This window comes from Cynoglossus semilaevis, chromosome 12, assembly GCF_000523025.1.
Source record: "Cynoglossus semilaevis isolate Cse_v1.0 chromosome 12, Cse_v1.0, whole genome shotgun sequence".
NCBI classification, from domain to species: Eukaryota; Metazoa; Chordata; class Actinopteri; order Pleuronectiformes; family Cynoglossidae; genus Cynoglossus; species Cynoglossus semilaevis.
This window is the reverse complement of record NC_024318.1, coordinates 3,747,587-3,761,417: the sequence shown is the minus strand read 5'-3', so window position 1 is coordinate 3,761,417 and position 13,831 is coordinate 3,747,587. Positions and strand designations below refer to the sequence as shown.

The following is a 13,831-nucleotide window of genomic DNA, read 5'->3' as shown; positions in this document are numbered from 1 at the left end:
CCACCTGATTCTCGGTCAGCTGCAGGCTGGAGGCCAAGCAGGCCCGCTCCGAGCTGCTCAGGTAGCGCTTCATGTCGAAGGTGGACTCCAGCTGGTACACCTGACTCCGGGAGAACACCGTGCGCGTCTTCTTCTTGGCCGAGTTCCCCTGCTTGTCCGCCCCGTCCGCCTGTCTGTCCTCGGACAGCGGTGACATTTGGTGGCACGGTCTCTCCTGCTCCTCCTTGTAATCCTGCGGCGGCGGCGGCGGCGGGGGCGGCCGCCGGGCCGGAGCCTCGTTTCCGGACAGGAGTCCTTTGGAGGAACCTGCAGCCGGCAGCAGCAGCAGCAGCAGCAGCAGCAGCAGGAGAAGACAAGAGCAGAACGTGATGAATCCATGTGCGTTTTTACGCATGGGAGAGAGAGAAAAAAAAGTCCATCCTATTACATTGTTTCAGCCTACTCAGATCGAGAGTCTGTTAAGTGTGAACTCTGACTCTCTAAATCGACTGCTGCAAACGGGTGACTTTTTTTAAATAAACAATTCAGCCAGAGTATGCTCGGCTTACAGTAGGATATTAATTAAAATGCTTCCATGTGGATTTTACGCACAATTACCGACGCAGCGTGGCCATTTTGGAAACATGTTTCATCAATTAGTGGATTCAATTAAATTTGAAACGAGAGGAAAGATAGAAGGGGTAATTATTCGACCTTGCACTCTTTTACTGTTGTGATGAAGATGATGATGATGATGATGATACACATTAACAAACAAGTGGAGGTGGAGGCGTTGAGGCATGAGTGTAAGTCAAAAACACACCCAGACTATTCAAATGTGAACAAACAAAACTTTTAAAATAATAATATTTATGATTTTTAATTATATTAATTGCTGTCTGTTTGCGTGCGATTTGCACCAACGTAACAGTGACGTGGGTCAAATAAAAATGACCCTGAGTGTCCATTCTTAACCAGCTGTAAGGTCACTGGATTTTTTTATTTTTCCCACTGTCTTTGTGGACGTATGGAAATATCCAAAATATTTAAATCCAGTCTTTTACCGTGTAGAACATGTGAGAATGTGTTTTTATATTATATATGATATTATTAATTAAATTATCAGCAAATGTGCGCCGAATTCAAAATTAAAAGAATTTGTTATGGAACATAATTTTCATGCAACAATGCCCCAACAACCTGTAGGTCCAATAATAATAATAATAATATTAAATAATAATAATAATAATTACCTAAACATGAAAAGTTGTGCGTTGGCCGCTGGTTGCATGGCTCGATGTGAACGGTGTCGGAGCAGAAACAGTCGGCTGAGACCCCCCCGCCGCTGCACTCCTCCTCGGAGGACACGGACAGTGAACGCCTCCTCGGCGGCTGCGGCAGCGGTAGCGGCAGCGGCAGCGGCGGCCCCTTGGAGAGCTCCTTGGACGCAGAGCGCGGCGCGTCGGACGGCGGCGTGCCCAAGATGGACTGGATGGTGAAGCTGGAAATCGGGCCGGACGAGCACTTGCTGCTCCCGCTGTCTTCTGCGTTACTCATTCTCGATTCATAACAGTATTGAAGTATTCACTGAATATCTCTGCGCGCTCTGGTATTCCGTTATTGCGTTCTGCAGGATTGGTGCGTAAAAATTTACGAAAGCGCCTTTTGTCCCTTTTCTCTCCCCCCCCTCTCCTCGTAGCCTGGTTAATTGAAGAGTTTTAACATCGAGGTGTTTTTTCTGGAGCTCGGGGATCATGAGTGTATTCCTGGTCCTCCTCCTCACCGTCTGGATCACAGGCAGCATCGCTGCGTTGCTTCATTTGCATGTAGGTAACCTCCTCCTGGACCAATGGCAGCCTGGAACACAAGCCCGGAAATTTCAAACTCCTGTCAAGGTCGAAATGGAAAGAGGAGAGGGAGAGGAGGCAGAGGAACCCCTGCTCTGTGCTGCTGCTGCCATATAAGACTGGAGTGTTGTGTGGTTCACACGTTTAGGGTTTGATTTGATTGGAAACGTGATTTCACCTCTGCCTCATAAATAATAAACGAATAATATCCCTGCCTTTAGCGTAGAATAATCTAAAACCCGTTTGTTTGTTTGTTTCCTGTTTGTTTGCCGTTCAAACCTGTAAAACTATACCGTCAATTCTCAGTTAACAAAAACCATAATTTCCACTAAATTGACGCAGAACTAATACAAACTGAGGGGGAAAAAAATCTCGTTTTACCCGAAAATAATCTCTTTCTCTGTCCATTATCTACGATTTGGGATTAATTTGATCATCACTCTGCTAATCTGCCTGGTGATGAGTGGAGGCCGGCTAATTGATTGACTAATTGATTGGGGATGTTGCAGTGTGTGTGTGTGTGTGTTGTGATCGCTGCTCTTTTATTTGCAGTATTTGTTCATGGATACTATGTTGTTAAATGTAGTATTTTATTTTTTCTTCAAAGATTATGTAAAAAATATTATTACGTCTTAATTAATGATTGAAAAGCTGAGCTGGATGTACACACTTGTAGGTGTGTTTTTGTGTGTTTATTTATATTATCAATTCCTGTTTGGGATCAATATTGACATTAAATTGATATAAATATATGTTGGATAAATATATGGAGCAGAGGTTGAATCAGAAACACTGCTTAAAGTAAAGGATCAACATGTAAACATGAAGGCTGTGGCAAAGTAACAGCTAGTCATGGTGAGGGTTAAGGTACAAAAAAAAAAGTTGTTGTTTTTTTGGTTAACCCGGTATTTATTTATTTAGTCATTTATCACAGACTGGGGTTTTTTTGGTTGGTGTTAAGTTCTGACTTGGTTCTTGAATGGTAAAATATTTGTGTGTGTACGTGCGTGTGGGGGCGCGCGCGCGCGCCCGCGACAGCTGTAGGGCTTGTGTGCTGGCGGTTCGGCCACATTATCCGTCTTTTAGTGCTTTGTAAGGAAGCCCCAGACAGACACGTTACAAATGGTCCGCTTTAATCATCGTGTCAGTCTGTTCTCCGCTGTAGCCACACACTGTTGAGACGGGCTGCTGGAGGGAGAAGAAGAAGACAGCCCTGATGATGAGGAGGAGGATGCTGACACTGGATTCTGTCGTCACCATCATCATCACCATCATCATCAGCATCCTCTTCATCACCACCACACACAGTCGCGTTTGGACCCGCGCGTAAATTTCGTCACTCGCTGCGGGGCCAAGCATCTGCTCAGTGATCTTAACACGACGCGTACGCGCAGGAGGCTTTTTCCAAAAAAGGGGGGCAAATATATGAGGGCATGTGGAGCGGATGCTGGATTTATGGTGGTTACACACAAGGCGTGAAATCTGCAATGACAGTTAAATGGGTTTATTTTATATGCCGCTCTTTTCGTCGTCGGCGCGGCAGCCTCTGTGACTTTCAGAGACTTTTGCAACATGATTGGTTCATCACAGACACAATGTCGGAACCAGAATGTTCTTGCTAGGAGTGGGTTATTATTATCATTATCATTATTATTATCATCAGAGTATAAAGACCAGACTGGGTCCTGGGTTCCACCACCTCTCCATACACCAACATATGGAAATGCTGACTGCGCCTTGTTCCAGCAGTGGCTGTGGAGCAGCGGCCTGTAAGTTCGTGCTCTATCACGGTGATAGGTGGGGAACGTATAAGGCCACCCCACCGCAATAACAGAACAAGATCTATAGCAACAGCAGAATAATAATAAAATGAAAAAGAAAAAAGAAAAAAAAACTCTGAGGAAGACAGATGAAGTTATGAGGCTCTTTGATCCGGGAATCAAGCTTCGATAAATATTAAACAAAGAGCCTTTTACGCGCCTGTATTATGATATATGACGTGTCCAGGTCTAAAATAAGGAAATTACCAGAGAAAATGATATCAATAAATTTTCTAAGTATAAACGTTGATTATATTTCGATTTTCATTCAAGAAAGCGAGGCCTGCTCCTTTTTCACGGGGCGTTTGTGTGCGCACAACTGTGTGTGTGTGTGTGTGAGGGAGAAAGAAGGGGGGAGAGAGAGTGAGAGAGTGTGAGAGAGAGAGAGTTGTAAACGCAAGCAGAGCTCCCAGCCCTGGAGGTGTACAATTTATGTAATCTGAGTGTGGAAATGAACTGGGTAATTTATTGGAAAACACAAAGTCAGGAAGATTGGATCAGCTACAGCCTATCCAAGGGCTCCTATCCATCAAGTTCCAATTAACAACCTAACCATTGAGTTTTAATGGCTTTCCAATCTACTGCCCTGATAGACTCATCAATTCCTGGGGGAGAAATTAAGAAAATCGACCGCCCCTCGGCGTTCCGGTGTCATTCCTCACAGCAACTATATGTCAAATTAAAAACACAATTAAAATTTAAACTGTTCCAATCAGACGGTGTCCCGCAACCTATGTTTCACTTAATAGAACTTTGATGAAAATCGGATGCTCGCATTCAATCAGCCAGGCAAATGGGACGGGTTTAAATCCAGATTTCCTCTTCAGGATGTGTCAAAAGAGTTGTTTAAACACTGACCGTGTTGGTCGGTGGGGGGGTCGGTAGGGGGGGGGTGATGGGATCACGAGGGGTGCACAGTGGGTGGTGAGGTGGTTTTGTTGCCACATTTGTAGGTGGGAATTTTAATTCAGCTGATAAAGTATAACCTGAACTGCAGTTCTACTCCTTCATCATCTTTCTTTACTCATGAAAAAGTTGTCTTCGTTCTGCTGCCCCCCCTAAAATCCCCCTGTCACGTGGTCCGTGCTGCACACTCTGAGTCTGAATCTGCCAAACATCCTCCCTAAAGGAATCGACGAGTCTCCACCACTGCCCAGCTTGATTGATTTAATCATTTATATATTTATATATATATTTCAGTTGTTTGTATGTATGTGGCGTTCCTATTATTCCTTGTTTTAAAAGTAAAAAAAAATCTTTGGAGCAATATGCATAATTTGGAGTAAATTTGAGGTTAGGTCCTACTAAAGGTGCAACATGTAGGATATGGTAACGTAGTATTTGAATACACGTTACATGTTGAATACTCATGCCATCATTTTCCATCAGTTTGTTGACTATAAGAGCTGATGTAAACACATGGTGATACGACAATGGAAGATCCCCGGGCATATATTTATCTAAAAAAAAAATATGAAAATTGAAAAATATATTTTAAGTTCCAAGTAAATATATTGTCAAAACTACATTCATTCTTTTTCTACCTATAAATCTTCCACGCTGCACCTTTAACTCTCCAACTCAATGCGCCACACACAGGAGCACAGCCATGCCTTGTTTGCAGAGCAGAGGTGCACAAGGTGGTGGGGGCCACTTGTGTGTCTCCAATCTGCCACTAAAGCCCTGATGGGGCCAGAGAATTACCCATTCAGCTCTCCATTTTAATGTAACACACCGAGCGCACTCCCCCGGTCACGTGCGTTTGGCCCCCGTCTCCTGCAAATGTGCTTTATCTGATTTTACCCCCTCCCCCGCCCCCTCTCCCCCGCTCCTCTTCTCTCCTTTACATAAAGATGTAGCACAAATGGAAATTATCGAGTGGTAATTCTTTCAATTTATGCGCCCAAATCAAGGTCATAAGCCGATGTGAGGCGGCGTGTGAACGTTGCTCTTACTCGACGCATTGCGCTGCAGACGTTTGCGGATCGATACTCGGCAGCGGAATAATGCCATAAACTAATCTATTAATTTGCAGTAATGGGCCCAGTGTTGCGCGTGTGCGTGTTGGCGCACGTCAATACTCGATGTGATCTGACGATGTGATTTCGGGTGAACCTTTTGTCCGTTGATGAGGTCATCATACACACGGTTCGACTGACGGATTCATCTCCGATAATACTGTAGAATCTGACATAAAAAAAAAAACAAAAACACCGACGGCGGATGTGTGTTTTTGTTTGACCCCTCGTTCCCCCCGTCCCTCTAAAATTTGGTCTACTCAATATTTTATCCTATTGATTTTTTTTCTCTCGACTCATTATGAGTAAGAAACACACTGGTTAAATAATGACATCAAACTATCGTACAATGACTACATACGTTTTTCAGTTGTGCGTAAGATTAACTTGATTTGACTAAATTTGTATTAAAAATAATAAAAACATATTTTATTCTAATTAATAACTTGTAAAAATATACGTTTTATTTATTTTCAAAGTGAAATACTCGGTGCCATGCGTCAAAGTGAGGAGATCATGTTTGAGGACTCCCACAGTCTCCTCCTCTGTGAATCAACTTTACCCTCTTTATAATCCACGCATTAAATAAATAAATAAACAAACAAAAAAATCCGCAAAAATAATCACATGTAAAAACCTTTTTTTTGAATAAAGAGTCAATGTCTTGACCTAAGATCGAGGATATTGGTCTGTGGGGAAAAAATATTTAATTTTAATTAAAATTAAATAAATGAGTGTACACACAAAAAATAATAAAAATATGTTTAATCATTTTATGTTTAAATAATAATATATTATATAAAACCATATGATAAACAACAGACAGTCACAGAGCGTGACCACAGACACCTGTAGGATTTGGTCTAAGAAAACATTCTTAATAATTTATTTCTAATTTGAAATATTAAACTTTTTTAAATGATTATTTATTTAACAATGTAGTACAAAAGAAAATAATAATAATCCTGGATGAAAAAATATATATATACTGAGCTGGAGATAACATTTTTTTATCATTTGTAATTTGTTAAAAAAGCACTTTAATTTTTTTTTATTTTTGATGTTTGATTTAACAAACTATAGAAATATTCATTTTAATGATGTAGACAAGTTAAAGTTATCTACACACACACACACAGGCACAACAGTAATAGCTCACACTCAGACAGTGACGTCCTCCTCTGAATACATTAGCTATAATTTTTGGCAAGATGGCGGCAATTACGCATCTAATTGAGCGAACCACTCTTTATGTAAAACAACCTTTTCTAAAGTGGATAATACAAAGATGATGCCAGACACACACCTGGCACTGGGAGTGTGTGTGTGTGTGTGAGTGTGTGTGTAATGCTGTTTATTCTGGTGTTAAGTGAAACTGAGAACAGAAAATTATAAAATATCAAGTCCAAACATTTTTGCACAAAATAAAAAAAATAATAAATTCAAATCATCTGAGGAATATAGTTCTTCTCCATTTATTTCACAACATAGTTCAGCAATACAATATCAAAACGTTGTGGGTTTGTTGGTTGGTTTGTTTTTGTTTTTTTTTTCTGTACAAAGTCGAAGCCGCAGGTGGCAGCTCCTTCACGCACCTCCTTCTTTTAATTTTAAATATTTACATTTACATCATTTGTACAGCGCATATCGACAGAGTGGCGTGGCCGTTTGTGCTGCTCCTGCTCCAAAAACACGGTGTAGAACCGGAGATGGGAGCTCACACTTGTGCTTTAAAGGACGGGTCCGCGTGGAGTGTGTGTGTGTGTTCGTGTGTTTGTTTGTGTGAGAGAGAGATATTTCTGATAAACATGAAGCTACACAGACATTTTACAGCTGGGAGTGTCTTGATTGTCCCCGTCAAACATGTGAGACGAAGGGGGAAAAAGAGAGAAAATATTACAACAAAGTCCCGTCAGATTTCCACCGAGAATACATGAGAAAATACAAAGAAGTGGCCGTGGATCCATTCATTCATTCACTCACTCATTCACTCACTCACTCATTCATTCATTCATTCATCCAGTCGTCATTCAGATCTAACACACCATCAGTTTGAACATGGATGTTGTTGCCCTGACTGGCCACAACGGTGTCGATTTAAAAAATAAAATAAAATAAAAAATAAAATCATCAGCAGGCAGTGAGAGCAGTGAGAGTTCCAGATCTAATAATAATAATAATAACAATAATAATAATAATAAACTCAGATTTGTGGTGTCAGATGATTGTGTGAACCCTTGTGGACAAATGACACATTTGTAAAACAGGTCCTCTGTGGCCCAACAGTCAGTCTCTGTGTCAGTGTTTCTGTCGGTTTTTTACAAAAATATTTTAGTCTTTTTCATTCTTATTTTATGACTTGTATTTCTTCTTTTCTTTTCTTTTTTTCCCCATAAACCGCTGCTGGTGTGTTCAGACCGGCCGCAGCAGCGGCACTGATGTGACGATGGGGTGGGAGTAGTAGACGCCGGGGTGAGGGAAGGTGAGCAGCGGCTGACTGACCGGCACGGCGGCCGAAGCGCCCCCGCTGCCGTTGTCGGAGGCCGAGTTCTCGTGGTAGAGGATGGGCACCCGGACTATCCTCTGCGCCGCGGCGTGGCTCAGGTTGGCGGCCTCCAGCTCTGCCGCCAGCTGCCGTTTCCACTTGTTCCGTCTGTTCTGGAACCAGATCTTGACCTGGGTCTCGGTCAGGTGCAGGGACGCGGCCAGGCCGGCCCGCTCCGAGCTGCTCAGGTAGCGCTTCATGTCGAAGGTGGACTCCAGCTGGAACACCTGGCTCCGGGAGAACACGGTGCGCGTCTTCTTCTTGCGGCACGGCTTCTTGTCGTCGTCCCGTTTCTTCCAGTCGTCCAGCTCGTCTTTTTTGGCCTCCTCGGCGTCGCTCTCCTCCAGGATGATCTCATCCCCGCTTTTGCTGTGGTTGTGCTCGTCCTCCTCGTCCTCGTCTTTGGCGTCAGGCTCGGATTTGAGCACCAGGTCCGGAGAGTCTCTGTCTGTGCCCGAGGCTGGAGAGGAGTCTCTGGCTCCGGGTTTCTCTGTGACTGCAATGGTGAAACAAGGAAATATTATAAGATTTATTTTTTTAAATATTTTTGGCCAAACTGAGACCTGGTACAAAAACAAAAATTGGCCAAACTGAGACCTGGTACAAAAAAATATATGTTCAAACATTATTTAAAAATCAAATAAATAATCCCCGTTTATTGTCCAAGTCACGGCTCGGATTTTACCCTCAACTCCTCCTGTCCAAAAAAAACAACTTTCTGAAAATCTATATTTTCCCCTTTTTGCATGAATGATAGTGCCATTCAGATCAGCGTGTTTTAAATCCCTGGTGAATAAATCACGCAGGAACAGGCTGTCAGTGCGGCCAAGCCTCCGGGGTGAGATGTTCACGGAGTGAGCGCCAATAGACAAATCAAAAGCATCGTCAGCTGCGCGTCGTCAGCCGCGTCCGATGATTTCATGATGTCTACTTCATTTTATGCACAGCGTGTCACTTTATTGATCTATTATCCCGCGTCTGGGAAATAACAAAATAGGCCTTGAAATGGAGGACGAGTCGACGCATCACCAAAAAACACTAGCGCGGATGTTTTATTTCCTTATCCCCGCAAAAAACACCCAAATGTGCACAACAATAACAACAACAACATTTGCTCACACAACAATAACAACAACAACAACAACATTTGCTCATAGATATCTTGGCGTTAAACTGTCTAAACTGTGCTTTTAAAACCTTGTTTGTATAATCAGGATAAAACGTCATCATTTACCTTCGGTTCTGTGCAGGTGGGCGGTTGAGCCCAGGGTGTACGGGTACCACCACGCCGAGGTGCGCTCCAAATACTGAGCCGGCAGAGTGAACCTCTGTGCGGACAGGTCAAAGCGTGGGAAGCAGGGCAGGTCCCCGACCGGCGAGAGGGAAAATCCTGCCTCCAGCGCCGCCTTGGTGGCGGCGAACACGGGTTTGGGTTTGGACGGTTTGCTGTCACAGTGCAGCAGGTTCTTGATGAAGAAAGGAGAGTCCTTGGCCGGAGCGCACGTTTCCTGCGTCGTCTCTGGCATCGCTGTGGATGTGGTCTGAACGCAGAGGACCACGGGAAAAAGAAGTTAAAATGTTTGGGTTTTTTGTTTTAACTTAATAATCTGAGGATATCCTCACTGCGACGTCACCCTGTTTGACTGTAATATATTCTAGGTGCTGTTTTTTTTTAAATAATAATCTAGGATCTCCACGCTCCGAACGCGCGCCCCGTTTAATTGCTAAGAAGGAAACAAAGTGTCGGAGAGGCGGAAAAATAAATAGGCACGCAGCAGGAGTCGGCGTGGAGATGTGTCATTCCCGGCTCCTCCGTCCAAAAAACGCCCAAAACAGTGTCCACCGTGTCAGTCAGCCTGATGCTAATGATGAAATAAAAATGTCATCCAAGTTAAATGCGGAAAGTATAGGCGATTGGGCATGTACAATGGCAAATGGGATTAAGGCAGGGACGGAGTGAGGGGGAAGAGAGAGAGAGAGGGAGAGAGAGAGAGAGAGAGCCTCCTATTTCCCTCCCTCTCTCCCTCTGGTGTGTCCCCCTGTTATTGGTCTCATAAAGTCCAATTAGGCAGCAAATGAACACAGCAGGGTTTCGAGCCAAAAAAAGGAAGGAAGGTTTAGGTTAAAGTCAGAAGATACACTTTAACATGGACAGGACGTGCGCGCGCATACACACTCACACACACACACAGAGCTCGTCACGCACCACGAGTGTGACGCTGTTTTTAAAAAGGTATAGAAATGTAACGTTTAACATTGTCTATATATGTGTCTATATAAATGTATATACAAACTAAACATATATGTAAATATATATATATATATACATATATGCGTGTGCGTGTGTGTACAAATACATATGATATACATTATTGAGCCCAGGCTGGGGGACTACAACATATACATATACATATACATATACATATACATATACATTACAAATATATGTGTGTATATTTGTGTTGTATTTATTTAAAATTTAAGTTTGCATAAAATTATAATTACACATATATTTATGTTATTATTTATATATAGTTACACATATAGTACACATACACGTACGTATATATACTTATATATACGTATATATATTTCAAGTATTATAAAATGTATAGGAAAGAATACTATGAATAGCACTTCCATGTGTGCTCACATGTTCATAGTTAATTGTTACATGAATCCTAATCTAATCTAAAATACGAATACGGTTGAATACCTGTGGAAATGTTTTTTTTAAAGTCTTTATTTAGGAGAATATTTTTTGATTTAAATCCAATTCTACATTTTTTATTACACTCTTTTGTTACTAACCTCCACAAAGTAGTTTTTTTTCTCCTTTGGAACAACAAAAATGACTGCGATTCTTACCTTGACGTCAGTTTGACTACAGTCCACTGAAGTCTTATTACTCTGACTCTGGGACCAACATCCAGCCTCGGTGCCTCCGTTTGAAATGTCTTGACTAAACAGAATTAAAAAGTAAATAGAAGGGTCACCGCGCCAGCAGTCAAATATCTGCTCCCCAAATATTCACTTCTGGGCAACAATCTGTTAAAAGGCCCGAGACCAGGCTGCAGCTCCTCCACGTGTCACCAATGGGCGATTAGATTCATATTTCTAATTCATTGATTTTCAGCGAGGGACATTTCCACAATGTCTACGGTCGCACAGTCATTTATTCCTCCCTAATCGATTTGGTTAATTCATCCCTCAGATTGCACTCTTTGTAAGTGCGCTACGCATATTCACTCATTGATATTAATTGACTTGTTAAAAATAAAGCACACACACCGTTGGCTGTGAGCTACTGTAGAGCAGAAAGGACGAGGAGGCAGCGACCTCTGTGGGCCCTACTGGTGAAATGCACTCAAGTAGGAAATTATTATGGTTGGAGTGATAATATACATACTGTCAGAGGTCGTAGGTGTGTGTGTGTGTGTGTGGGGGGGGTCATGAGTCAGAACCACATTAATAATTGTGATTCATTATTTATATTTTATAATTAATATTTACATATTTTAATGAAGACAGGTGGTGATTGTTGGAGCGTTTGATTGAATTGAATGAGAGAAAATTGTACACAGTGTTGTGGATGTTTTAAGCTGCACGTGCTTAACACAGGCTTTCCTACCATTCCATGTTGTCTTTTATTGAATCAAGAATTACAAACAATTTCTTCAAGGTTTTCTTCCCGTATGGTCACAACAGAAAAGTATAGTAAATAAAGTCGGTCACCAGGTTTTCATTGTCACTTAGTATTAAACCATAGAATGTGTCTGGAGTGGAGTGGACCATTCAGGAGGACCACCTAAACTTAGCAAAACAAAACAAAAAAGAGCATTCAGAGATCCCTCAGGGTACACACCTGGAACTAAAACAAATGCTCCAAACAAAGACAGTCTGTGTGTGGTTAGCATACGATGGCTAATCAACTTGACCACAGCATTTTGTTGTAAGTTTGCTCCAAGTATTACTGTAGTATTAGCTTAATGAAGTTACTAAAAATGTACCTTCTCCATAAACCCACACCTACAGTGTCAATACTGTTTTTCAAAACAGCTCAGCTTTTATTGAACAGTCTAAGATCACTGAAGGAGCGACTTCAACCAAGAAAGACATTTTACTACTTTATTACGTCAGTGCTTGGCAGCACGTCGGGTGTGATCCCTGAAAATAAACCGTACAAACTAAAAACCTGTCGTCTGCACTTTACAAATACACCATCCATATTATGCATTGATTAGAAACATGCAGTGGACACTGCCCACAGGCTGTATGGGCCTCCTGAATGCTCCATAAGTCTATTTTTGTTGCTCCTCGGGTAGGTTACTGTGACTTTTATATTATTTATTTCTAAGCGCCCAGATATTGATTATTTCACAAGGAAAAATGACAAATGGCAGCAGCGAATGACACGGTCAGCAGGTTCTATTAGAGAAATGATAGTGTTGCTCGTGGTTTGTTAAAAGGTCCAGTTTAGATACTTTATAGGTTTACATCCATCATCGTCTAATGACCTATTTAATGAAAAACACGCGCCGCGGTGACAACGGCCCAGTGCAGCCAACTTCACTTTGTAATTGCTCCCATATGAAATATAGATTTTTGTTTTGATATCTTGTGAGAATTCCTTTCTGTGGGTCAAAATTGTGATAAAAGACATGGGCGCAGTGGCAGAGGCTCCGGGGGAGAAAAGTGGAAGGAGAACCGAGGACTTGGAGGTTCAGAGATGTTTGTGGTGGAGGAGAAGTGGAGGAAAATGTTTTGATGCTTTTCAACGCTGCAGTGATAACATGAACAATAGGTGTTAGAGCCTGGTTTGGTGTTTCATTTGTACTAACAGCCATAAAATGCTAAACTTCCTGGGAAGACTATAATTTAATGTTACATATGTATAATTTGAATTTAAACCCTGAATACTACTGCTATACACTTACACCTGAAGTAGAAATAGTTGTAGTATTACTGTAGTCTGTTCTGTCTGTAATTTAAAGGGTGTTTCTCACAATATAATGTAAAAAATTCCTTAAAAATACTACAATAATTAATACTACTAATACAAATTTTAGTATATGTTTTATTATTATATTTTTATTGTTTTTATCTTAATCTTCTAAAAACAAATTTTTTTTTGTTCAAATATTTGCAACAAGTTAGAACTCTTTGGTCTGTCTGCAAATTATTGTTTTTATCTTAATCTTCTAAAAAAAAAATTTTTTTCTCCAAATAGGAATATGTTCAAATATTTGCAATAACTTAGAACAATTTGGTTTGTCTGCAAACATATGACAAAAAATATGAAAAATATTCCATAATTCTAAGTCCTTGTATTTATTTATAAAAAATATGAAAAATATTCCATAATTCCAAGTTCCAAGTTTAATAGTAGTAAAGTAGTATTAAAGGATGTAGTAGTTTAATTTTACGTTTAAAATAAACAAAAAAAAGCAGAGGTTACTGTAGTTTACTGTTTTATACCGGTACTGCATGAGGAATCTATGTAGGAAATCCTATAGAATCCAGTGGCACTTTAGGCTTCATGGTTCCAGACTGAATACTCTCAGGACGGCAGCATTTGTCACCCTGACCTGTCCACTCTGAGTCTGTCCTACACTTCTAAGT

At 41.3% G+C, this 13,831-nt stretch overlaps 2 protein-coding genes across 2 annotated transcripts in view; both read right to left on the bottom strand.

Moving 5' to 3' along the window:
• The window catches only part of hmx2 (H6 family homeobox 2), a 7,628-nt gene extending 3,646 nt beyond the window's left edge, over window positions 1-3,982 (bottom strand). The window contains 3 exon segments of the mRNA XM_008321539.3: window positions 5-306; window positions 1,233-1,587; window positions 1,590-3,982. Of these exon segments, the coding sequence (XP_008319761.2) occupies window positions 5-306; window positions 1,233-1,587; window positions 1,590-1,805 (873 nt within the window). The 5' untranslated portion in view covers window positions 1,806-3,982.
• Window positions 3,983-6,771: 2,789 nt separating this feature from the next.
• Window positions 6,772-10,440, bottom strand: hmx3a (H6 family homeobox 3a). Its single transcript, XM_008321537.3, has 2 exons — window positions 9,444-10,440; window positions 6,772-8,705 (listed from the first exon to the last, which is right to left on the bottom strand). The coding sequence occupies exons 1-2, from the start codon at window positions 9,733-9,735 to the stop codon at window positions 8,077-8,079; spliced, it is 921 nt and encodes a 306-aa protein (XP_008319759.1). The 5' UTR covers window positions 9,736-10,440; the 3' UTR covers window positions 6,772-8,076.
• Between the last annotated feature and the right edge of the window lie 3,391 nt (window positions 10,441-13,831).